The 27971-nt window shown below is 41.4% G+C and overlaps 1 protein-coding gene across 1 annotated transcript in view; it reads left to right on the forward strand.

Annotated features, from left to right (window-relative positions):
- uvrag (UV radiation resistance associated gene) overlaps nucleotides 1–27971 on the forward strand; it is a 125229-nt gene that overhangs the window by 32570 nt on the left and 64688 nt on the right. The window contains exons 9-12 of the mRNA XM_049593148.1: nucleotides 4455–4539; nucleotides 8232–8319; nucleotides 11165–11225; nucleotides 16215–16380. Of these exons, the coding sequence (XP_049449105.1) occupies nucleotides 4455–4539; nucleotides 8232–8319; nucleotides 11165–11225; nucleotides 16215–16380 (400 nt within the window). The remainder of the gene's footprint in view (nucleotides 1–4454; nucleotides 4540–8231; nucleotides 8320–11164; nucleotides 11226–16214; nucleotides 16381–27971) is intronic.

A 27971-nucleotide genomic window follows, 5' to 3' on the forward strand; every position in this document is an offset into this window, starting at 1 on the left:
GACAGTAAGAAAGTTGTCGACCACAATAACACCAGCTGGACAGACAGAAAAACATTCTATTAGTCCACAAGCATAAGCACGTCGTCAATCAAAGATACACAGTCAGGTGGGTAGCCCTGTTGTGTGGAGATGCAAATCCCTGCCACGCTGGGCTGACGTGCTGAGTCAAACCGAGTCAAGCCAAGCCAGCACATATGCATGGAAAAGGGCTGTTACTGTACATTCTCTCGTGTTCATAATCAAAAAGCTATGGTGAGCTCCCCAACTGATTTATTGTCACATCATAATATTTCAACATCAAATTCACCAGCAAGTGGGAGAGCCTTGTAGCATTATAAAGCCATACCACATTTTGGATCCCAAACCCAACACTCATGTTTGATATAGAAGATAAGTGTTCCGACACACAAAAGGCCAGAATGCCGCATGCACGCTGACGTGGTATTCGCTGCAGTTTGTCTGTCCGTACCGCGATACCAACTGGAAGAGGTTAGAGGGATGAAAGGATGAGAAGATGGATGGAACAGATAGGACAAAGCTGGGCATTACATGAAAGCAAGAGTGCGGTACAGGCCTGCGCAGTTGGTGTTAAAATATGTTTTCATGTCATCCCTCACAGCAGAGGGATGGCCTGTCTGATCTCTGTCTGACTCGATCCGTCTTCCTCGCTAATCTGATGGAGATACCTCTGAGTACCTTTATTTTCTCTCTCCCTCTGCCTCTGTCAAGGTATCTCTTCTTCCACCCCTATGGTGTCAGTTTGAGCAGCATGGATGTGAGTGGAAGTATGTGATAAGAATCAGGTCCTGTCATCTGTCTGATTAAAATGTGATTGGATCGTCTTTATTGCTCAAATCTTACTTTTCTGCCAGCTGCTGTCATTTGAACCATTTGACTGAGGATGGATTGTAGGTGTGACAAAACAAACACATTTCTTGTTTTTCTTTTAGTAGTTAACTCCCAGCATTATAGACATTGTAGACATTTGCTTGTTTATTATCAGTAGAAGAATGTAGTTATTGTGCATTTCATATTGTATTCTGTACTATGCAGCGTATACATACTGCTTCTATTATGTTAGGCACATGGATTTCCTGTAGTCTGCATTGCACCTTGCATTTTATTTTAATTTATTGCATCTACTAGTTATGTGTAAATGATTAATGTCATTGCACACTGTCCTCTTATAAATCAAATACACTATACTGAACTAAGGATGCAGGTGGCAAGGGTAGGTTATTGAGAAATAGAACTGTTTGTTGAAACTGATTGCAAGTTTCAAATAACAGGACGATCATCAATATACATCTCTCACTCTCTCTCCTATACCTCTACTTTGCAGGTCATGCTCATATTTCAGTGCACATGTACAGTCCTTATGATATGGTTGACCAGAGCGAGTGCTTGAAAGCACATATAAAACTTCCGCCTTTTTATCTGTGTCACAGGAATTGTAAAGATCTGCTTATGATTCCGTTCTGCATTGTTTAACGTTGATTCACTCACCATAGAGAGTCTTTGAGATATAAAGGTGGAAACACTCAAGAATCTCAGACTCTAAAATCTAGAATGAATTTAGCTTTTATCTGTTTTTCTTGCTAAAAATATATGTAGGGAATAGAAACCAGGAATCAATAAGCACAGATTGTTTCCTAAGCAGAAACCGAATCTGAATCAGTTAGCCATAAAAGAGTGCTGAACTGAGTTAGCATTGCCCTTCTATAGAGTGCTGCAGGAATGAGTCCTAAAACCCGAAAATGAGTTAGCATTTGTGCACTTCCGATTCCCTCGTCTCGAAGTCAGCGGGTTTTTTGAATGAGTTTTTTGTTAGAACCATACTGGGTAAACTCCCCAAGTACATTTGTATTTTGATTGAACAGAGATCTGACTGTTAAGACTTAGTTTTGTTGTCTGTTCCTAGTGCACGGACTGAGCTAGGACAGAAAAGTTTTCTGTGTTCTGCTCCTCTCACTTTGAATAACCTTAAAAAAGAGTTGAAACTACATGAAGTGGTCTCTCTGCCTGACTTTAAAGCTCTCATAAGTACAGGGATGAATGAATCGGTTGGTTGTTGTCATTGTGCGTAGGTGTTCCAATATTCCTACATGTTACTGTAGATCTCTTATGTTTTTATTGTGCTGTTGTTTGACTGTAACTTTTTGTGTGCTGCTGTCTCGGCCAGGTCTCCCTTGTGAAAGAGATCGTTAATCTCAGCGGGACTTACCTGGTTAAAAAAAATAAAAATAGTAGCCTGAAATAAGGTCTGTGGTTAACACAAGCTGAAGAGATCTTCAGACATAAAGTTACATAAAACATAACATAAAACCACAACATAAAACACGTGAGTTAATACCTCACTCGTGAATGTTGAAGCTAATTTGCATCTTTAAAAAGGCAGTTACTAATAAGTGGCTAATTGTGCTGGTGACGTAATGTCGTATGACCATAGTGCCGTCAGTTCATAGCCCAATTTTTACTTATGTCAATTGCGTTTGCGCTCTAAAAATCATAAAAGTTATGTTCATATGTGAAATTCGTCTGTCACAAAGCCTATTCTCAAAGTAACCAGGGCAATGCTAATGTTGAGACTGGCCAACAAATATCGCCATCCCTGCAGTGCTCTCTATTCTTGTACTCACAATGGATGGTTAAAAAAAGATCAAAGCAGATGCAGCAGAACCACAGATGTCATCTTTTTTATGTCACACACTTTCTTGTCAAACCCTCCACCTTCATTACCCACAATGCAGCTTGTTTGCAGACACTAGCCTGGAGCCTATTTGAGGAGTGGGCTACAGATGTCTGGTGAGCTCACTCCTTTTTGATTTGTTTTTTCAGTTTCAAACTTTCAGCCCGTACTGATGCTGACCTCACTTGCAGCAGTTAATCAGACTTCATGCAGCTACCTTTGGAGCCACTAAAGGCTCTATGTTGCTTTTTGAATGTATGCAGTTGTACTCCCCAACACCTGTATACAGACTTTGATGTGTTCTTGTCCTCACCAAATTCCTCCTCCTCTTCCTGAGGGATGATTCAGCCCTCTTGAGTTAAATCTGAATACTGCGTATAGAGGCACCTGAAAAGCATCATCGTCGTTTCACCGAGCCACCTCTCTTGGTTCATCTTACTGTGGAGGAGCGGTGACGTGACAACGGGTTTCTGCTACATGGCGTGGGTTTTCCCCTCGACATTGAGAGTGAGGCCAGCCACCTTGGGGAGAAACCTCATTACCGATGTTTATATTCACAGTCTGAGTGTAAAGCATATGTGATTTTTGGCAGGAAGAGCTTTGCTTTGTGGCTCTGCTCTCTCTACACTACGGTCCGATACGACAGCCACGGTCCTTTAGCTGTTGCACCTGATGGTCAGTCTCACAATCCTTTGAGACTCCTGAGAGAGAGACCCTGTAATTAGCACAGCAGTCCAAATGTTTTATAATTATCAAGGTCAGTCAGATTTATTTATACAGCTCATTTCATGACCAAAGGTGACTCAAAGTGCTTTACAGATTACACAGGTAAAAGAACAAGAAACAAATTATAAAAGTAATAAAAGCAAACAGGAAAAAGAACAAAGGGTAAAATAATAAAAACAGAACAAACATCAAAAGCACTCAGAATAAACCAATAAAACAAATTACCAAATAGTGGTCAGCATTGTCTCGGATCATCTGGCAAAGCACATACAGTTTTCCATACTTTTTTTTTTTTCTTTTTCAGCTTTAAACAAAGATAGCAAACTAAATAACCGCCTTTCTGTTTATTCTGGAGTGTGGGAGGAAAATGCAGGAAAAAATATGTAGCAAATATGTGGTTTGGATATTTTAAATCGACAGTGTTGTCTCCCTGTTTAATAATAATTGGGACCGTATGTAATAATTGCTGCAAAACAAAATTAACTTATGTGCTCAAATTGAAAACATTATTTTTAATAGATTGGTTGTGTGTTAATGTGCATTAGATAGTTAAACCTCCTGTTTGTTGGAACCACGTGGAACCATAATTCATGTTTGTCTTGCATTTGTCTGCTACTCGTCCATATGTGAGGCTGTCTGAACGCAGATTACAGAAATATTCTGTTACAACTCTAATTAAATTTTGCTTTTTTCCGGGTCTTTATGCAACACTGATGCATTGTCAGCTTGCCAATATTGCAGTTGCAAAACTTCCACAAGCTGTATCATCACCGTCCCTTATCTGTCAGACTTTATTTATTTGCCCAGCTCTGTATTTACAGACTCTGACAAATCCTGTAATTTGCATACACATGTTGTTTGGTTTTATGTGGTGTCAAAAGGAAATGGTTTTTGGCCTGATCAAAAGAGCTGTTTGATCTTGCTTAAGTGTAACAGTGGTTGGCAGCCAACCCAACACAAGCCCACCTGGCTGTTCAGATGTAGAAGAACAGAACACACACCTGATAATTTACTTGTTTTTTCTTTCTGTCTCTGTCAGAGGAAGTGTTCTCCGCTCAGCACGAGAGTCTGAAGGAGGAGAAGGAATCTTTAACCAAGCTACAGAAGGAATGCACTGCCAAGAGGTATGTGTCAACCTGTAATTAGATATTGCTTTATGTCTGTGTAGAAAAAAATACTTTGAAATGCATTTATCCCCATCTGACATTACCCAGAGCCGGCTAAATGATGTGACCCCATGTGTTGCTCAATGGTATTGAATTGTGATGGAACTACACCCTGCTCCCTGCCTCCCACCTTACCCTTTCAAAACAAGGTGATGTTTTTGCGGCTGGTGCTGTCTATTTATGTGTTCTTAACGGAGAGTTTGCACATTGTGCTAAAAAGCCTGTTGGCTTGTGCTTGCCTTGGCCTGCGGGGAGACGTGTTCGGCGGGTGCCGACCCTGGATACAGCTTTGTTTGTTTGAGAAGTACCTGGCAGTCACTGAGGGTAAACCAGAGCCCCAGGAAGGCCAGCAGGGGCCAAGAGCCCAGCAAACAGGAAATTAACACCGACACTTGTACATCTGCCTAACATCCATTCTTTGGAAATATCCATGTCATTGATGTTTTTTCAGGGAAATGCTTCTTTTTCGTTTCACTTTTTTTTCCTCTTTACCTTTAGCTGGGGAAAGGTTATGCTGAGCATGCACACTTTTTTCAGCCTTTCCACATTCCTGTTTAATATTTCACGGCTGCTCCTAAACAGCTTATCTCACAAAATAGGGGCTAAAAGAGATCAGTCAGGCTTTCTCTAGTTAAAGGCCGAATCACACGATTTATTTACATTAACTTCTGGTCAAGTCAAATGGCCCTGAGCAGACGCTGCCTCAATTAGATAATTTTTAGCCACGTAAAAGAGGCCCACCAAAAAAATAAAATAATAATAATGATATCAGTTAAAGTGTACATTGTATTTGGAATAATTTCATCACTTTACCTTGTTGTTTGACAGCCTCCACAGGAAATTAAAGCCGTTAAAGCAGTCATCAGACTCCATTGAGAAAAACAGTAATTTAACTTAACCACTGCGTCGATTGGTTAGTGTGTAAGGTAAAACAGAGCATATATTCAATAAGGCCTGTAACATACAATTATACTGATGTTGATGTTTCTTAGGTGGCTAAAATCTGTTTTTGCTGCGACCCCATCTACAGTAGCACATTGTTTACCTTCTGTGTGGTACATTTGGTTTATCAAAGGCGATGGCAAAGCAACAAAGTACATAAGATATGCACAACAGAAACGTAAGATAGGTAGGACCACAGCGTTTAAGTGTATATCTTTAAATGTTACAGCTACAACTGAAAACAACAACAGAAATCAACAAGTTTGCCGATTTTGCCACTTTATTAAGTACACCTTGTTAGTACCGGGTTGGACCCCTTTTGCCTTTACAGCTGCCTTAATTCTTCGTAGCATAGATTCAACAAGAGATGTTGGTCCATATTAACATGATGACATCACACAGTTGCTGTTGTTGTTTCTAAGTCCCAGTAACATGTTAAACCAGCTCCTCATTGGTTACCAGTGGTTGAAAGTAACAAAATAGAAGGTTTTTTACAGTACAGTTTTATGTACTTTACTAAAGTATTTCCATTGCTTTACTTTATGCTTCTATTCCAATACATTTCAGGGGGAAATATTGTACATTGTACTTTTGCAGATCAAGATTAACATTAAAAACATATTGTAAGCGTATGAAATACAGAGCCTTACCAAAGATTAACCAGCGGTTACCAATTCTGAACCCTTTCAATAAGGCAGTGTCTAGTAGGCCCCTTGTCATGTTTCAGATGTCAATGAGTTGTTAACCGATCCACCAAAGGTTTGCCCTGTGAACCTCTCACATGGTTTCATTTCGAGAACTGTTTCAGGCCAAATGTGGTAAAACTATCCAACTTTTATTCAACAAAAACAAAGTTTGAAGAAAAATCAGAAAATTGAATACAGGTTTGCAAATACAAATTTGTGTTGCAACACCTTTGAGCCTTCAGAGGTGCCTTATACCCTAATAAAATATCACGTGCCAGCATGCATATATCTGCTCACTTATGCCAGCTAACATGTAGATTCACACAAACTATTTTGCATTCAGTGGAGGGGATACATGAGTTTGCATGTTTTGGGAAAAGGGTTTGGAAAGGGCTTGCACCTTGGGCTCAACCATTTAGATGAAGCAAAGCCTGCTGAACACATGAGTGATTTCAGATCAAGCGATCATTACACACCAATCTGTTTCCTCTTTCATAAAGCTGCCGCACACTGTGAAAGGGAAATGATAAGAGACTGCTAACCACAGACAAAGCCAAATAGGAAATTTAAGTGTAAGGCGAGGAGCATGGATGGGTGGATGTATCACATTCAATAACCATTTTTCCCCCGAAATCCCTTTTCATCTGCATGAAACGATGGGCTATTACCCACAAGTAGTAGTTTAAGTATTGTAAAGGACACCCACACACCATTCACACAAAGCAGCAAATTATCTGTGTTACTCTGACAGTCAGGAACTGTGCGTAAATCCTGGAAGAGTCATGTTATATTTATTCATTTCAAGGCATGGCTTTTTTTAGCTGCAGAGATGTGATAGATGATTTACATTTGGAATTGGTTTCACACAACTTGATACTGGGTGGTAGGGCGGGTCACACGATTGTAAGATGGTGGCAGATGTAGGTCAGAGGGCTCTGCCTTCCAGCTGAAATTACGTCAAACAACCTCAGACCAGACCTTGTGCTTTAGTTGGCATCACTCCGTCTCATTCTCATTGTTGAGCTCACAGTGCCCAGAGAGGATGCAGTAGAGGAGGTCGACGAGCTCATCAAACTGAGGTAGGCTGACCTTGCAGCCGATGCTTAACAACTTAGCTTAGCCACGTTGGTATCAAGGCTGCTCCAGGAAATAAGAGTTTGAGGCAAGGCCCACCGACAAGCAGTCAAAGACCTCTCCAGAGCTGCTCAAAAAGGTAATTGTGGCTCTGGATGAAGAGAAAGGATTATGATGATGAAGTAGAGGGATATATCTCTATGATGGCCAACTCTTCACCAGCTGTTTGAATCAAGAACACTTTTGTGTTCAGTTGTGGTCGGACAACACAGCGCACAGACAACTTGTTTTCGAGTAGAAGCAGACCCTTACAACTTGTTTCACATACAGGTCTGGTCACATTTGAGGCACCCCTAGCAATATACTTGTATACGCACTCTCACACAGCGTTACCTTACTCAGTACTTGACACTGCAAGGCAAACATTCAGACTTTATCACTTTTAACAGGCCATAATTGCCAAATGTTCTCCAGCCTGTTCTGATAATGGGACAAGCTGACCTGCACAACTATTAATGACAGCCCTATTATGGATATGGTAATTTGACAGCTTTATCATTTGAATCGCAATAAATTGAGTCATTTAGCTCTCATCCATACAAGGACCAACATTAACTTGCTATCACACGCTATTATGCACCTTAAATAAAGTCTCCTGTCTGTTCGTCGTGAATCTTATATATATTTTAAACTGTAATTACCTTTATGCCTCACAGTGGGTCCCTGCGGAGCAGTAACTCGCCTGGATAATTTCTGCTGCTCATTTCCACTTCCTCCCATCTCTTCCAGCTGCACTCCTTCCCCCTACGATCTCATCTCTGCTCTTTCTCTAGTCCTTCCCTTGCCTGACCACTCCCAACGGCCTGCACTCACAACTGCGGCCTCCTGTCTCCTTTTGCCAGCCGGTTACTCACTGTGTCGTCCATGTGTCTGGTTTTGTCTCCCCAGAGAGCAGTTCCTCAAGTCCAACGCTCAACTCACCTTCCGCTGTCGTCAGCTCCTGTCTGAGCTCTCCTACATCTACCCCATTGATGTGGTGAGTTGGACCTGATGGTACAATGCTGCACACTACATTGTTGACCAGGCAACTGCAAAGAATTATCTGGTTACGGAACCGGAGCTTTGATCAAGCACAAATGGTGCAGATAGTTATTTGTACAACCTTTCCAAAGTCATGTCTAATTCTGATGAATGTTATTTCTACTGCAGTGTTTCAGGAGGTCATCCAAAAGCATAACCTTTCTGTTTAACATCCCTGATAAATATAGCAGTCATTGTTTTTTACTAAAAGATTTGGCATATTGACTTCAAACTTCAAGGGGCTGTTTACATGTGGCATCTAAGAGTGCGTGGAAAACAGCAGTCTTACTGATTAATGTAGGGGTGGGTGATATATCGATTGAACTCGATGTATCACGGCTTGTCACAGGATTCTATTTCTACTTTGCACGGAGCATTGAAACAAAAACAATTTCCCCCCGGGGATTAATAAAGTATTCTGAATCTGAATGAATCTGAAAAAGTATATGTAAAATGACCATATCATTATCATCTAGTATAAATTGTTGTGTCCTTTCTTTTAAGCCACCAGCTTGAAAATTGCTTCGGCGTTTCGGTTCTTGGCTCTCTCTCTCTCAAAGACGTAGTAGAAGTAGAAGGACTCAAAACATTAAACATCACACACTCTCCCCTGCCCATCTAGACCACTGTCTCCTGGGCGATAGCGTGTGAGCAGGCGAGGCATGTGTTTTTGCAACCATGGAGCACAGGGCTTGACGCTAACTTTTTTCCCAAGGAGCACATGTGCTCCTAAGTTGAAAAAGTAAGGAGCGCACAAAGAACTTTAGGGGCACAATGTAAATAAACGTAATAAACGTGATGCAAATAGACATTTACAAGCAAAATTATTTAATGAATTTGTATACAAAATGTACAGAAAGGTAAAATCATAAAGTTTTGAAAAAGTAGGCCTATTGCAATTTAATTTTGTCTTTAATGTTATTATCTTATATATATTATCTTTGCAATATGATTATCTTATATAATGTTATTACTATCCTAAAACATTCTCCAGGTCCTCTGAAACTCTGCAGGACTTAAGCCTCTTTCACACAGAGCTTTCGCAGCGCCCACCGAGGGGTACGGCGCAGAGGACAGGATTTGGGGGAGTACAGGCTCGTTCAGGAGCTACAGCTCCATGGTGACAGCTTTTGGGCCTACTTCAGGCTCTGCTCTGAGGTGTCGTCACAGCGCGCAGACGCCGCGACATGCGCCCTCTCGCGCGCTGCTCAGCTCGCCAGCAGAGCGGTGCACACTTGCGCCAAGGTAGCACATACACTATGAATGGGTTCGTCGGCGGAAGTCTGCGTTTTGCGCGCTCTGTGTGAAAAGGGCTTTATTTCCACCCTGCCCAGCAGCAGTAGGGAGAGGGGGTGTCGCGCACCGCTCTGATTTTCCGCCCACTGCGCTCAGAGTTGAAATTATTTGAACTATGGGGAGAACGGAGCAGGCTTCCCCGGAGATCCGCCGCCTAACCCGGTCCATCTCCTCCACACTTTGACTTATTTCCACGCTGCCGACAGTGGGACTTAAGCCCTTTTAACACAGAGCGTGCAAAGCGCAGACCTCCGCCGACGAACCCATTCATTGTGTATGTGCGCAAGAGCGCATTGTGCCGACAGTGGCTTGGAAAACCGCCTATAACTGTGTCACACAGGGAAGAGGGAAGAGGGAAGGCGGCTGGAGTTCCTCCAACATTTGCGGTTAGATTATCAAATTTTTTTTGTTGACAAAAATATTGGCTGCTTCGGCTGATTTTTTTATGCGCACATGTGCCCCTAAATATTTTTCACAGTTCGCACACATCTATTTTTAGTCGCAAATGCGAGGGAAACGCTCGTGCTGTTGAGCCCTGGAGCACCAGAGCGACAGAGCGGAATTATTATCAATATATATGAACTGGAGAACTGCACAGTGACTGAAGCCTCATTACGGCATCGCAGTTACACTTAAACAACTTTCTGCTAATTGCTAACTGCTAACATCTAACTGCTGACCAGGAGCTTCAAGGAGAAGAAATTACTCTGCATATGACCTTTAAATACCATAATTGCAGTGTAGTTTGGAGGTGGAAGCATCTTGGTATGTGACTATTTCTCTTTTCATGGTACGAGCTGAATCCAAATTATCAAAGGGAAGATGAACAGAGCCATGCACTAGGAATTTCTTGAGAAGAATCTGTGGCGAACCACCAGGATGATGATCAGGAGATGCAGGGGAATCTTCCGACAGGACAATGATCCAAGACAAGCTGTAAAAGAGACTCTCTGAAGAGGAAAATGAAGGTGTTTGAATAGCCTAGTAAATCATCAGGCTAAAACCCGATAGAACATTTGTGGAACAAGCTGAAGATCAAGATTCACAAGCAGGTCCCTCAGAATCTTTTAGATTTAAAGTCAGTGTGTGTGAAAGAAAAGACCAAAATCATTGTGAACATTGTGACAGATCGTCATCTTGAAAGCTGGCATTGCAAACAGAAGCTTCTCCAACAATTATTGAATACATTTCTGTTGGCGTGTTCAATACTATTTTCCTGTGTTATTCCACTTTTTTGTACAGAATTTTTTTTATGGATTGAAATGTTATGATGTCTTGATCTGTATAGTTTTATTGAGTTAATATCAATCGTGGACAAGCCCAAAACAAATAGACGTGTAGCCATGAATGCGGGATTGAATTTGTGTGTGCTCAAGACACAACATGTGAACGTCTCCTAAATGCTGACATCACTAGACATTGATGGAATGATTTACATCAAGGTTTCATCTTGTCTGTCTGTTTGTCATTGTCTCTAATATGAAACCTCTTATTTAACTCCACAGGCTAATCAGTCAGATTATGTCATCTGCGGAGTGAAGCTGCCAAACTCTGAAGACTTTCAAGGTAATTTATTATGTTCCTGCTGGTGTGTTTCAGGGTTAAAGGAGGATAAGCTGTGGTAAGACATGTTGAACAAATGCTTTGCCTCTGCTTTAATGCTTGTGGCTGTATGTAAATGCTTGGTGAATAGCAGCAAATTTGAAGGTTGATGATCTCATAGATACAGTATCTATGATATCATAAGTTTGGCTACTGTACATGGCAATTTGGCGTTACTGTGCTGCAGTATTATAGTCTTTAATGTGCTTAAACGACATAATTTTTATAATTACCGGTATGTCATCTTCATGCATAAAAGACATAATGACATAATTGTATCATCAACAGTTTTACTAGCTGGGAAAGGTTGATGTTCCTCTTAACTCTGGCTAGTTCTATACAATAAAAATCATAATGACGACTTCTCTCAGATACTGTGTGTGGGATAGGTTGGCAATGTAACCACTTACCTGCGGCAAAGACAGTCTCTGAATTGTTATTAACAGGCACGCATGCACAAACCTCACTGGGTGTGTTTTCGTTACGTGTTTTTGTGTGTGTCCTTTTTTGTTCTCCTGAAATTGGTTAATTTACATTAGTTGATTTCTCCTCTGCACAGTAAAAAGACATATACAGTTAATTAATAAAATTTCAGCATTTCTGTGAGGGATGGCTGTCAGTACTTGATTTGGACATCAGTATTTGTTCAACGTACAGAGTAATTGCATTATTGATGTTTGGAAGGTTTTTGACAAAATAAACAGAATAAATATGCAGTGCAATATATGTAACATTAAACTTGTGTATCATAGCTGATCTCTAGGGCTGCCCCCAACTAAGAATTTTCCTAGTAGACCAACAGTCGTCATTTAGGGCCATTAGTCGACTAGTCGTCTGCGAATTTACAATACTGCTTTAATTATTAAATGATATATTTTGGGCGGGACAACACAATGGTTTGAGTTGAAGGTGTGAGAAAGAATAGTATCAGTAACATTGTTAACACTGTGCTACATTACAGAGAAATACAAAACCATACTAATGAACCTTCATTAATATAGGCCTATATTTTATCTACAAGTGCACGTCACACACTGAGCGAGCTGCCTGTTAATGACGCTGTGGGCTAATGGGCATGTAGCTACTTCCATGTTTCAGATGATACGTCATGTTTGTAGTCGACCAATGAAGATGAGTTTACATATCACCTTGGGTTCGTCCTTCACCTTCTCAAAATGATCCCACACTTTGGATTTCCTGCCCGACATGTTATTAACTAGCCTGTGGAATAACCGCAGGTACCAGCCCTTGAAATTAGGGGCTGTACACATGCCACATCTTTAACAGCCTGGAAAACGCGAGGTCGGGCGCTGGGCGCTACTCTTATGTCTTTTTTTGCCAGCTTTCAAGAGCGCTGCGGCAGGTTGCATCTGAGGTTACTAAGCAACCCTAACAAGCAATGAAATCTTCCTGACTTTTCTGGTCGACTAATGTTTGGTTGACTATTCGGGGGCAGCCCTACTGATCTCTACAGTCTGTGCAGCTCAGAAAGGTTGGCTTACTCAAACTTCTACCCACATTTTTGCTTAGGCCTTCATTTCGGAACCTGTTCTTACATCAGATTTCTGTTCGTGAGTACTCAATAATAATTTAACAAGGGCTTGAATATGGAAATTATTTAAACCCTCCCCTCCCTAGTTTCTGTAATGCATAGTGCCAATATAGAGAGTATAGAAAGCCCCCTGTTCCTGCTGAAAGTAGTTTGCATTCCTTTGTTTTTTGAACACTTAGCCTCTCTGATCTTGTTGGATGCTAAAGGAGGAGTTGTTCAGTCTACCACAGTCTTATAGAGTCTTGTCACAAGATGCTTTTGTTATGGGTTCCACAGCAACCACAATAACCACATGGTGTAATATCAAAGACACAGTATAAGGCAACAGAACACTGAAAGAAAGTTTAGTCAGCAGGCAGTTTCAGCCACAAAGCCCTTGTGGTGTGGTAGGTAAGAGTAAGGGTCACGCTGTATGTGTCGTGATGAATGGAGTTTGCTGTTGCAGCAAGGGAAACTTGATGACTTCATGACCTCTCAGTAGCTCAGATGATTTGAGGGGGTTGCGGGTTAAATAGGTAATGAATGGTTATCTTTGGTCTGCAGCACTTGTCTAATACTGAGAACACACTTGCCACTTGTCCACTCAACATTCTCCAGCTCCCCCTCCCTCACAGCTGGTGAGACCCAGCAGGCCTCTGAACCCATAATTCAAAAATACCACTCCCAATCTCATCCGCTCCCCGCTGTCACACTCCACCTGTTTACATCTTTTAAGGGCACAGTGAAGTGCACAGTAGTGACAGCTAGCCCATTTGTGTTTGCAGCAATCACTTGTTCCCATAAGGTGGAGGCCTGTGTCTGCTTCTGCCTCCCAGTCCCGCATAGGTGGACACCTAGCAGTGAGTAAACAACTGAGCATGTGCTGTGGCAGAAGATACCAAGGCCTAACAGAGATCATCCTAATGCTTTTACTGCTAACCTACCTTTTCCCGTTTGCCCATACCTCCTGGTTAGGTGGCTTGTGATTTGTGAAATGTAGAGATGAGCTATCATGCGATCCATATAGCCACTAATATTCACCCTTTAACATCACTGCTGTGACCATTACGGCCAATCCCCGCTGAAAGCGTTTTTAAAAGTGTTTGACGTCTGTCAATTGAGCATCTCAAGGAACGGGTACACTTCCATTTTATTGAGTCTATCAATCCACTCTGAGGTCACATGTCATCTCACTCAGAGATTTTTAAGCTTCCAGTCTGTTTTTGTCGTGTTTAGTAAAGCCTAATTTGCATGGACAGTTGGTGAAACCGCACAAACTTGCCTGTTATGTATCATTCAGTGTCCCCTTTATATATCTGGGGGGTGTTGCAGGTCCGTGAATGCAACACAGGCAGAGCTCTCTATGAGTTTATGTTTCCCAGCAGTAGTTTGTGACTGGCGGTGTGGATAATTATTCTGTTGATCAGCTGTTTGTGAGTGAAAGCAAACCTTTAGACCCAGCAGAATGAACGGTTAAGTTTCACTTTCAATGCGCTTGACATTCTGTTGCTCCTTCTCTGTGCTCCACGCTCCAACAGTGGAGTACTATAAATAACCAAATGATATATATATATATATTCCAACAGTGCTCCTCATGAATACTACAGTTCCAAAGATAGAAAGTCTATTTATGGCAGCAGATGTTTTAATTGTGGCGAGCCACCACTATGGAATTAATGTGTGGGAAACCCTGGTGTTACTAGCTCACTGATGCAGCAGCTATGACCGAAAAGTGGTGTGGTGATGTTGAGCGTGATGATCTAAACCTTTCGAGATTATGCCTGTACTACACACCTGTGGCATCTGGTTGTATTTTATGCAACTGAATGCTTCCAGTCACATGATGGGAATCAAATGAAGTACTGTTTTAATGGCACTGGTACTGGTACTGGTATCATAATTTTCTTAAATGATACCGACCTACTAACACAGTTAATTTCTTCCCATGGAGCTGCCATGATAACTACTTTTCTGCAGTAAATGTCTGCTGTCAGTCAGCCTGGTGAAGGTAGGTTAGCTCTGGCTGAGACATTTATGAAGGACGCAGTCAGTTTGGATTGGATGACAGGATGCTCATGTGCTGCTAATGTCTCACTTATGTCTCGCTCTTAGTGGGGATTCACAGGTAGACATCTTGCAAATGCTGGTCCATCATGCAGAGACCTTAGAAAGAGAAAGATGAGAAGCATGCATCTTACCCCTCCATTTTACCCCACTGCTCACCCCTACTCTCATTAGTGTGAGGTCTGCTCCAGAAAAAGCCCGATCAAGTCTAGAACTGTCTGTATGGGTGTAGAGGTCAGTTTAAAAAGGCCTACAGCGAAGGATGTTCCACATTAGAGACCAGGGTCAGGGTTAGTTAGAGTCCTAATCCTACCGGGGGTCAAAGTGGAACAGGGTGGCACTCTGCTGAGGCCCTTCAGTGTTTTACATTTAACTTGTCAGCTCAGCCTGACAAGATATCAGCAGTCTCCACTTGCACCTTAAGGTGTCCTTTAGTTGACCTGATAATACTGTTAGTGTGTAGTATCATCCAAAAGCACCAGAGGCCAGGAAGCTGTTTACTCCAGGTGCTTTTTGTGCTATGGTCTAGAACATGCAGGAAAAGTAATGATATAAAGCAGATTTTCTGTGTTAAAAGACAGTGTGAGCCAAGGAGTCCACCACTCACTATTGCCATAGTCTATTATTTAAACGCATTAAGATAAAAACCACGGTGATTTTAAGTCTTTGCCTCAAGCAGTGTCCTGCCGCTGTTAGAGAATGTGAAACCACTTAGTGCGTTGTCTTGAAACCATTTCTCGTACTTAAAGCGAGATGGTTTGCTGTCAGAAATGTTCACAAAGGCATCCAGCTTTCCACCCTAAAAGTTATTTGGGCTCGGAGGGGATACTTATACGTGATGCTTTTGCTTCTCAAGCACATATCTGAAAGAAATTGGGTATCCCACTGCAACCCAATGTTTTCTGGTGCTTTGTGTGCTGTGCCATATTTTGTATCACTTTCAAAATGCTTTCCCACATGAATGCAGCTGCTCTTCTTCCTGTGAATACTTGGTAACCAAACTATCATTGGTTGGATGTTTATACATTTTTGTTTGGATTCACATGATGTGGACGTGGTTTACGTAAACACATGTTATTTTTCCGTGTAAAGAAAGTGAAAGTGGAAACAAAACAGACAATACTGGCTGTGTGCTTTGAAGTTCTTGTTGTTGTAATAAAATACTGACTTTTGGATGATTAAAATGCTGCTGTGTTTAACTCATCTGTGGTAGACTATAGGCTCAGGGGCTTTGGTGTGTTTAAGTAGATCACCTTAAAGCCTATTGATGGAACCATAAATACATTTCTCATCTGTTCAACAAAGCTTTTATCTAATGTGTGATCACTGGACCTTCTTTTTTACTCTGTGTCCTGCAGCAAAGGATGATGGGAGCGTGGCAGTCGCCCTGGGTTACACGTCACACCTGGTCCTGATGATTTCCTGCTTCCTGCAGATCCCTCTTCGGTATCCGGTGATCCACAAGGGTTCACGCTCCTCCATCAAGGACACAATCACTGACAGACTCACTGAGAAGGAGAGAGAGTAAGTAGGCTCAATACTTAGGAAATAAATGATCAGTAATTTGGAAAATATTCATTACAATCTCTAAAATTAGAACGTAGCAGAGAGTAGAGCAGAGCTGCTGTCCATTAAGAGAAACGCTGTGCACATTTCTGCTTAACGAGCAGCATAACTTCATTGATCATTTCAAAAGCTTAAAGTTTAGTCTTGTTTCCTCTAGTTTCTACAGTTTTTAGTTTTGCTGCTTAAATGTTCCACAACATTTGCTACAGTAATATTACTGCTCTTACTGCATTACTCTTAGCGGAAAACCGCTAGCTTCTCTAGTTTGCTGAATCTGTCATGTAATTAGCAGTGTGCCAGGTGCAGGCACACCTAGCTTTTTAAAGGGAATGGAAGATGACAGCCTGAATGGTTGAATTCGTGTTAGGCCCAAAACACACCTATGATTAATTAAGGGACTAATTACAGTCTTTTTTTTTTCATTGCACCTTACTTTTATGCCCAGATTATGCACCGTTTAACTAACAAAAGTGAACTTGGACTCATCCTAAATGTATTTGCATCATGCACTTTTGACCACACACTGTAAATCCTTTAAATAGAAACCACAATCATATCATGCATCTTGTTGATCACAAGTGCCTTTATAACACATCCTGATGTACATTTGTCTTCCTGCGCAAATCAAATTGCTCTTAATTCAAGGTTTCTCTTTACTCTGGGACTTTATTGTAATGGGTTATGATCATTTATTTTCCTAGGAAGGTACTCAATAACAACAAATTTATAGATGTCCTTCTTATATATATTAATGATAGCAGATATTCTCTTGTGATTTAACTAGGTTATCCCTTTTTGTTGGGTTGTGTGGACTGTATGATGCGTTCCACTTTGCCAAAATGTTTGGATAACATGCACTGATGTTCAGGTGAGACAATACTTAATAGTGTAGCGCTGTAATGCTGTAGCAAAGGAAGTATTTTGCTCCTGGAAAGATGGTCTTTTCATAAAACTGGAAAGACACAAATGCTATTGAAATGAGTGTTACTTGAGCAGAGGAAACAGAGGAAAGGACTGAGGCATTTACTTTTGCTCAAGAGGTAGAAGTACCTACAAGTACCAGAACTCACTGTGCCGCAACCAACCAGCAAACACTCCTGCTGGTGGATGACATAATATGAGTTCTGGTAGGGAGTTGCGAACAATCTGTAGTTTGAGCAACAGCCTAAGAGCCAATATAAATCCACCGGATGATGCATTTGCACTGAGAGATATGGGCACTGACAAAATGGAGGGTAGTTACAGTTCACTTACACATATGACCCATACTGATATGATACAAAGCTGGTTGAAAATCGATGAAGTGACCCTTTAATTTTTAAATCCTTGAGTGACCTTGAGTGATGGGGCATAAAACTGACTAATTGTTGTTGTTAGATAGAATCTGATTGCGGTGAGTCAAGAAACAAGTTATTTGTTTTTAGGAAGAATTAAAAACAAACTTCTCCACCATGCTCTCATGTAAACAGGGTTAAAGTGGGAAGTTGACAGTTTAAACAAACATCTCAGTTCTACCAGCTATTGCTGGACCCAACAGTTTGGCAGCACTGATCGTTTTATTATTGTATATTTAGATATATAACAAAGTCTAATTGAATGTAACCTAATGAGCAACTCTGAAACCACATTTTAGCTTGAACAAGCTCCCTTCATAGATTCAATCACTGACACTGGCAAAGCAATGACACTACCATAAAGTGACTGAAAATGTGATTTATGAACTCAAAAAAAAGTTGATGTTGTTACTGAAGTTAAAAGCAAAGCAGAGGCAAAATAAAGCTGCACATTTATATTTACTTTTATTGTACACATTGCTTGTACTTGAATGTGTAGCAACACATAAACTGGATTTTTAGGATTTTCCTATTTCAACCACAAGAAATATCAAGGTATAATCTATTGAACACACTGCCATTATTTAACGCCACACCTTAAACTCACGACAAAATCTCCTGCTTTTAAAAATCTTCCCCTGCATGCCTTCAAATCTTTACTTTCATATATTAAAGGTATCTAAAAATGAGGGATATCTATTCGTCATCCTCACGTCTCTCAGCTGCATCTTACTACAGTGTCCTGTCTTTTGTTTACTGGTGGCAGCTACAGTATTTAATCTACACACAAATCAAATCAATTACAAGAGCATTTGGATTGGATGAAATATCCTGGGCCTTTAATGTGCACTCGGTCCATTTCTTTTAAGGCCTGCTGTACATTATTTGAAACTGCTTTGTCACCCAAAACCATCATCATTCACTGTCACTTAGCCTTCACACATAATTAAGTGCAGTGCCCTGTTCTTTTTTTTTTTTTTTTTTTAATTATATTTCATTTTTGAAGGGGAAGTGATTCAGAGATTTTTAAAGGTCACTGATCCTGCACCCCTGATATGTGAACTGTGATTAGCTTAATATTATCTCCCCTGGATACAACTACTGTACTGTCCAAATATGACAAACCTAGACCCATTATCTCAGAAATGCTGAAATGTTTTATAATAATGAGAGGAACCAAATTTCTTGCTGAAATATTTACTGCATCGTCTGGCTGTATGCTAATTAAAAGGTACTAGGGGATTTCTAAATACTTAAACTGATACACTCATCAATCGGTGCATCTTACCAGGATTTCTTCTGGTCTTTAAAAGTCTTAAAATATCTTAAATTCAATTTCATAAATTTTAGGCCTTTAATGTCATTAAATAGTCTTAAATTTGAATTTTGAGGTCTTAATTGGCACAAACATGTAATCTAATTTAATTTATCCATCTTTAAAGTTTTTTTAAAATCAAAATTAGTCAAGCTCTTCAGTGTCAAAGCCCACATTTCTGATGTTTATAAATCTTTATATCTGCATAATGATACTGTCCTCTAGACAATTTTAAAAATATGAAAAAAAAAAAAAGGATTAAATTGCATTGCTGAAGCAGATAAGCAAAATCAGCAACTAATTGCCCTGTAGATTGCACTGAGGTTTAGCAAATCAAGCAATTAGAGTAACACAAAATAAAGGCTTTTTTGAACAGTTTTAAGAAGCAATTTAAAAGATGTCACTGATTCAGCAAGCCTCAGAATAAGAATAAGAAATATGAAAAGGATAAGAAAGGAGAAAGAGGGAAAGAAGAAAAGAGTAAGAAAAAAATCAGACTTAAATGTGGTTTAAATTGATGTTGAAAACCCTAACCCTTAAAAAGCATTAAATTTAAGTTTTTTGTCTGTAGTCTGTAGACACCCTGTTTACTGGAGTGTGTAAACACCAGTGCTTTTGTATGCTCTGTCTCATTTACCACATTAAGTGCAAGCAGTTTCTCCTCTTCTCTTCTTCTTTCTAGTTGTATTGTGCCTTTACACATTCATGTAATGTAGTATCCAGCTTCTGTAACTACGTAACCTGCATAGCTTGGACAGGTGGTGCCGTCTCCTTAAGCTGTTTTGTTTTGCCCATGGTAACAACAAATTCCCCTTATTTCAACTTATTCAAGTGCTGAGAGAATCTACAATGAAGCTCTGCTGAAACTGTAAATCACAGTGCCCATTTAGCGCCGTTGTCTCTGTCACGCCCTGGGGCTGTAACCGCTTCCTGTCTTCATAGCATTATATCATTTTTGTTGAATCGACAACTGTCCATGAAAACACTGCGTTGACATTGAGAGAAACAAATCATAAACGGAGAATGTGATGTCACCTGAGGCACCGTCAGGGTCATGAATTGTACAGACACTGTAATTACAGCCAGGGCCAATGTAATGAAATTATTATTTGTATTTGTTATGGTCTTGTAACTATGCATCAAGTCAGAATACAAAAATCCCTGCTGCGATATCATAATTGCACGTTTGGGACTCACATGCTCAGGTATGCACCTTACATGCATTATTGGCATTCCTCAATAAGGATGACAGGGCAAGTGAGGAGGAAGATTGTGCTGTAATCAGCAGTGTTACTAATAGCCATGGATGTGGGCATGATTGCCCCCTTAGTGTCAGAGTGAGTAGTCTGGGTAGGTTCAAAGCCACAGGAAGGGGAGAATAAAGCACAGAGTCATGCTTCCACTTGTCAGCTTTTATATTACACTCAAAATTTTGCTTTAGCTGTGCAGGGCTTGATATCAGGAGGATATTTCAGTCTTTTTGTTGTTTTTGTGTGTTTATCGCTTGGATTCGGCACAAATCTGGACACTTTGGGGCCACGTGTGGGCCTTTGTATTTTGAGTTTGAGCAGCCTGCTGTGTTCTTTAGGTGGCTGTAAAGGAGCAAGTGGGGGTCGTTTGAGACGCAGAATAGGCTCATTATAGTAAATTATTTAAATTGGTGGAAGAAGAGTTGCAGGCCACATGGTGATGTTAAATCAGGCCATTATAACAGGAGTGCAGACCAGAAAGCCTCACCGATGCTTTGTTTCTGTTCTCACCTTTTAATGTTCTATGTTTAGCTGTTCATGGAGTAGTTCGGCAGATGTTTATCAGCCGGCTATAATCACAACAAATATGCCAATCTTCTCATTCATAATAAAGTTGGTAGTGCATCTAGGCTGTGGCGGTGGGACTGGGGAAAAAACAATGCAGTCGCCCGTGGCGAAAATTTGACAAAGGTACTTTTGGAGATTCGCAACCTGACGTCACACTGTGGTGTAGCCTTGTTCCAGACCATAGACCCTGCCCACTCAACTGAGTAGGCTTGCATTACTGGTCTGGCATACTTCAATGAATTTATGATTTATCTTGTCCAAACGACGGACGGACCAATGAATGCCGGGGGTCTAGCGATTAGCCAATTAGCACCACGCTGATGTCAAGCTGTACGCCGGTGGGTAACTGGTGAGGATAGCAACAATGGCGACCGCTACAGATCCTACAGACCACATTAACGATGCTATCGAGGTATTTCGCCACTACTCGCGTTCATGGAGGACCAAATTAAGGAAGCTGCTAAACTGGATTTAATGGCGATGCAGCTGGGCGTGCACAACAATGGAGACTTTTTAAACGGCCAATGCTCGCTTGTTTTCGGCACCCCCGAGGCATGGATACTAATGACGTCACATTCTGGGTGAGTCGTTGATCTCTACTGATTGGTTAGGGAAAAATCAAATTCCCTCCCCCTTGTAAATCGCCTTCAATGGAAGCCATGTCAGACTGAAGGTTCTGGGAACTTCAGTCTGACACTCAGGCTAACTGTGGTGGCCAATCACATAACTGGTGATGAGACTGTAAAGATGCTAGCAGTCCAGTGGGAACAAGCATTACAGTTGGTTTTATAGATATATATTATAGTGAATAAAAGAATGAAAGTATTTATTAACTGTTAGATTATGTGTACTATGCCACAAAGGAGAGCACTCGCTTTGTTTGTGCTCACTAGTCTTTTGTGGCAGTAAAGATACAACAGTTATGATAACCAAGAGGAGTTCTACAGATCTTATAAGCTGGCAAAAATGAATTTACAGAAGACAAATACTCAGTTGCTAAGGTGGGGAAATTGTCTTTCTCTCCACCCTCCACTTCCCCACAAATGGGCCATTGAAGTGACACCGAAACACTGCAGCACAACCCTGCGGCTAATCACCACAGCGCTGGGTTTGGTTTTAATGCTGCCTAACCCTGTAAGGGCCAAAAACTCCTGTGTTTACCGGTGTCTCCTTGTGCCGCACTCTCAGTTAAAAACAGCTAACTGCTTTTCCTTTGTGGAGGCGCATGGGACTGATGTGTTAATAAGACACTTTCACATCCCCATGTGTCACACTTAAAAAGACAAACAGCTGGGAGAAAGTGTGGGAGAAAAAGAAAGACATTATCAGACAACACAGTGATTGATCGGCCATCTCTCTGTGTGGGTGATTATGTCATGACAACAGCTGGAGAGGCTCACTGGGAGTCCCTTTACACATTCCCAGTCCTACCATGCAGGATATTTACACCAGCATCCAGCAACAAAAAATAAACCTGCGGCTGTGTGGCTGTTGAGCAGGCACAACAATCCTGCAGCGCCCTGAGGTGTCCCTGAGTAGGGCCAAACGCTCCAGCAAACTTTCACCCTCCCCCCCCGTCCTTCACATGTTTATGACCCCTGAGGTCCCAGCGGGCTGCAGACACACAGCAAAAATGATGTGTGGGGAGACGGAAAGCAACTAGGCGAGCTCTAAAAGTGTACAAAGAAGGGGTGATTAAAGTGTCGGAAAGAGGCAGCCAGTAGTGATAAGTGAGGTGGCATGGGATCAGTTTCTCAAAGTGTGGTAGGATTAGCAAGCAGTCAGTCAGTTATAATGGCGTGCACATAGGAACCTCCATGTTATTTTAGTTGCATGTTCCACTGTAGGCTCCTGTTAAATGGTAATTGTCCCAGCCCCGACTTTTGCAATGTGATGAATCCTTGTGCTGTTTTTAGGTGACTCCATACGTCCTTAAAGTAAGGCTCAGCGTCGCCTTCTCTGTGGATCCAGGTTTCAGGAGCTAAAACATCCCTGTTATTATCCATCATAAAATCCCCCATGTTCATTTCATAGAGACCTGGGTATAATTAAGCAAGAAAAACCCCTTAGTCTGTCAAATGTGCATGTTACAAGCGTTGGGCCTTCGATGTGGTGTGAAGAAGATGAATATATTTCACCATTTCAGTTCAGCAAATATTGCTTTACTCCTTTACACCTGCAGGTTAGAGCAATGGCTGCCTTATTTCATATAGTCTGATATTTTGCCACAAGAAAAGACACATGTTGGTTTGAACCTTGTTACCCTCGTGCAGGCCAGAGTTTGAAACTGGCTCTGTCTGAATGTTTGAAAGGAAGGTGTGGAGTATGACCGGTCTGTTTGGCACTCTGTATGATTTGGCCTTTTTCAGGATCTCAAAATCATCCCCTTCCCTGTCAGAGACGTTCTCTGAAATCAGTCGACTCTAACGACATGTTGCACCCACATTTCGTCCTGCGGAGAGCCCGGTTCCAGTGTTTCTGATTGCATGGGGGAGAACTCGGGAGATGTGATCCAGATGTCCAGTGTCTGATTGAGACCAGAGCCCAACCATTAAAAGCAAGCACTGCCTCATATAGTCGTTCGCCCCAAAGTATTGAGGCAAATCAGTTTTTTTTTTTTTTTTTTTGTTCTTTATCACGGCTAAAGGAAAAAAGGATGTAAGTGGGATTTACACATCACTGCTTGGTTCAAACACAAAATAAACCGTTGGTGGAGGTAGTGAATGTGAGTGCCCAGGGAGGGAGGCCAGCTTAAGACGAGAGGAACCTGTGAGCTCCAAGAAAAGAGGTTATTGTTCCGGGGCTTCAGCGGTTTCATGTCTCTTAACATGGACCATGTGCACAGGAGGAGAGGGGGTAACTGCACCCAAACTACCCTGTCCTGCACGGAAATGACGGGGAAAAGCACCGTGAGGCTCCCAGGCAGGTTAAACATCCTGCCGGCACATAATAGGCACATAATATAGGAAGGCGTACACACACTCAAAAGTCGAATTTGGCAATCACATAAGGTGATTAGGTATCTATAGTTAAATGGTGAGTTCACCAAAATTACATACATGGGCACAGATCAAACAGAGTTCATTTAAGCAGCCTGAGGTGGCTTTTTGTAATGGTTTTCAATAAGAGTGACACATTTTGTTCGCTGCATTGTTGTCACTGAATGCCTGGTGTTTTTAAGCTCCGTGTGCCTCGCATTTTTTCAGGATTGCCCCAAATACCTCAAGAGACTTCAACATCCGGTATCATTACTGTTTTTTCCAATTGTCCATTTGGATGAAATGAGAGAGTTGGCCCTCTGTGGTGGCGATGACAACAAGTTGGAACGTCAGCTCAATTTTATCCTTCGCCTACTGGGCAAGCTGCAAGACATGTCTGAAAAAAATGCTGCCTCAACGAATAGGCCAGATGATTGACAGTAGATTGTCAAACTGTTTGTGACTCATCCTAAAACAAGCCCTGAACCGTCCATCAACCAGGTAGTCCCTTTGATCTCTCCTCACCTGAAGGTCTCAGGTACCCACACGGATCTCTGTTTTCCTGTGTTGAGTTCTAGTCAGTTTTTATGCAGATTATTAAAGTACAGATCAGACTTACTGCGCTCTGTCTAATTCGGGCCTTGGGCAAGCTTTCTATCTTACCCCTTTTTTGTTCCCCCATACTCTGTGGTACAGTACAGAGTAATGTCATTTTAAAATAACAGATTTCAGCTTCAGGTGCATTTATTTTTGGTGCAATTTTAAGTTTGTGTGTTCATATTACAATGAGGATTAAGTATGATCATTGTATGATGTCCTACTGGGTATAAGAGTCTGCACATTGTCTGGCACTATAGAATAAATCATTATTCAAGCAGTGTGATAAGCACATGTTTGGTAGAGGTTCAGTTGCATACTTACTGTGTTCTTCATACAGCCAGAGAGGTTAAATCAAATTCCAATGAGTTGCTCATTATTTAGGTCCGTATGTCAACTACAAAGGCACTCTGGGACTGGACTGACTGTTTGCTTGTCTTATGAGGTTTTCTGCCAAATCACTCAAGGACAATGGCAGGAATGCTGTGTTTATAATAGCTCTGAAGAAGTCGAGGAGTCTCTCCTAGGCTGACAGGTTAGTTGCATAAGCAGCCCTTCATCTTGGAGCCCTGCTGTTGCGCGGCCTATTCGAGCAGTCTTTGTTCATAGTTCATTAAAAAGATAACAAGAAGCATCTGTGCCGAATGGCGTTCTGAGGGATGTTGTAGGTTGAAGGGGAATGAGCCAGCCAGCTGAGAACATCTAATAATATTGCATTCTTTTTCATAGATTGAGTAGGGGGGGGATGAATGTACCTGTACCAGGTTTTATTCATTATTAGCTCTTGCTGTCTTTTTAGCCAAGCCAGCGGCATGTTGCACGGACATTAATGGTCACAAGAAGATGAATCCTGCTGACTTTGGATATCACCAGTATTTACTCCGAGTGCCGCCATGAGGTTGACGTTTGTGGTTTTGAAGTGAAATGTTGCACACATTCATGTCCTCCTTAGGGTAAGGGTTGATAATGGACATTTAATCTAGCACCATTATCAGATTCAATTTTTAATTTGTTACATACTTTACTTTATGATCAAATATCTGAAAAACCAATGACATCACCATCAACCCCAGCTGTACTTGTATGGAAAGTTGAACATTAAATTGAATAAGGAAGCACTGACACTAAAAAAGGTTCCACTGAAAAATGAGACACAGGCATTAAAAATACTCAATTGAATATCAATATTTTTTGCATTCTGATGTTTTTTTCAATGAAAATCCTGTTATTTTTATTCTTTGTCATACTTTTGAGGGACTGTGCGTCCAAAAGACACATTCTCTCCTTAGTAAAAGTATGAAAAAAGAGTGACATGAAGAGAAAAATTAGATGATTGTCATTGAGAAACACATCAGAAAGAAAAAAAATCAAAATATAATAATTATTGCCTGTGTTTTATTTTTCAGTGGAAGTTTTTTTCCACAGCCAATGTGTCCTAAATCTTATTTTCGATTCCAAAACTTAACTTTCACTGCTTTAGCTCCATATATTTGTGTTGGGTACTAATCCAACTGCTAGCAAGCTAGCATGCTAAAGTAAGATGGTGAACATGGTGAATAATCAGGGGTGTGGTGGAAGGTGTATGCAGGTATATAAGGTATAATCCACCTCTTCTTCTGGTCGTTAACAGCAGTGGTTCCCAACTGGTCCAGCCACGGGGTCCAGATTTCTCCTTAGTCATTAGTTTGAGGTCCCACCCTTTAATACAGTCACCATCATATTTTCATGTGGACATGTCATTGAGCTAGTTTGCTGTCTCTGTAGAGTAGCTGTCCGTGAGTCAATTGCAGTCCATTGGGAATAAGCCCGTGACCCACTTTTGGACCATGAGCCAAAAATTTACAGTATACCCACCATTCAGCCACAAAGCAATTACAGTAAATAGGAGAGTATACCTGCTTCCTTCTCTGTAACCTGCCAATCTGCTTCATAGTTGCCCACTTTATCAACTACCACTGTGAATATTATTTCTGCTGAGCAGAAGTATGTTAGCGTTGTCATCATGAGGTTTAACTCAAAGCACCGTTTTGCTTCAGTAAAGCTCCACAGAGCTGCTTGCATGGCTGTAGACTCGTCGTCTTGTTAGTGCAGCTATGATTATGAAAATTGGTGTTGACCAGAGACTGCCATGAGATGGGAATATTAGTCCTAAATAGGTGTTATAATCTTGTGATTTAAGGTCAGATAGCATTTCATTTTTTAGAGAGTGCATTTGGGATGATGTGATGGCCTGCTCTGGCTTAGGTTTTTGGCTCGTGAACACTATATGGTGCTAGTCAGATTGAGCTCCTCTTTTCCATCTCTGCTCGTGATTAAAACAATGGAAGAAAACAAAAGGAAGGTGAAAAAAACGAGAGCCCAGGGGTTGGGAGCTGGGGTCAGCAGACCCCTGGATATTCTTAAAAGCTGTGATGAAAACCCAGCATGACAGAACGCGCAACCGCCACATCACTCAGGAGACGCTTTAACGGCGTGGACCAAGATGGCGAAACGGTTATACTGGGGTCTTAAGTGCAGCAGCGGTCATTAAAATAGCATTCACTGACAGATGCTCAGTGTAATCATTTCTCAGATATTGAAAATTACAGCTCACTGTGATTTATATACTAACCACTGCCATTAGAGCCTTGACAGTTGCAAGGCAGGTGTTTTTTTTAAAAGCAGGCCCAGATGATTTATGGTCCCATGCCGTTTGAAATTGCACATTAAAGACATTGTGAAACTCAAAAGCATCCCCCCACCCACACCCACCCACCATAAAAACAGGGGTGTACGTACTGGCCAAGCCTCGCCTCCAACATGTGAGCCAGAACTGTTGTTTTGCAGATTTGGAGTATTAATTAGGATGTCTAAACAGGCAGGCCAACACATGTGGAGACCTCAGCCTGTGTATACATTACAGCAGGTCAGCCAGTCACTATGACTCTTCCCGCCGTATTCTCATGAACCACAGTAAAGCTGAGCACGACCACCCACCTGCATTGCTGTGTCCTCCTTTATACTTCTACATTTAATACAATGGACCCAGGAGGGAAGAGAGAGGCGTCCAGTATGCTATAACATGCTTAAATATACATGCTCGCTATCGTTTTCACAAGAAGCTCCCGCTGACCTCGTGGCCTTCTCTAATAGAGTGCTTTTGACAGGGCTGCGTGTAAAGACGACGGTCATTTCAACTCAAAAAAACAGAGGTCAGATGGACTCCATTTTAGTTCTGTCTTTGTGTTAAAAACAGGCTGTATACACAAAGCAAAATGCGTATACAAAGCTTTAACTAGAGTCTTTAGGCTGCAGTAACTTCCCCTTTTCTCTTCGCACAAATAGCCCACAAATGTGACCATTTAACTGGAGGGTATAAAAGACGTCATGTGCTGCTGACACCTGCTCGGAGGCCCCCGCTTTGCAATCCAAGGAAACAGTGTAGACACTGGTGGTGGTGGATCGCTCAAAGATGAAAGACGTATACGTCAGTCTGCTATTAAAAGATCCCTCAACAGGAATAAAAGAA

Source organism: Epinephelus fuscoguttatus, linkage group LG12 (genome assembly GCF_011397635.1).
Source record: "Epinephelus fuscoguttatus linkage group LG12, E.fuscoguttatus.final_Chr_v1".
NCBI lineage: Eukaryota > Metazoa > Chordata > Actinopteri > Perciformes > Serranidae > Epinephelus > Epinephelus fuscoguttatus.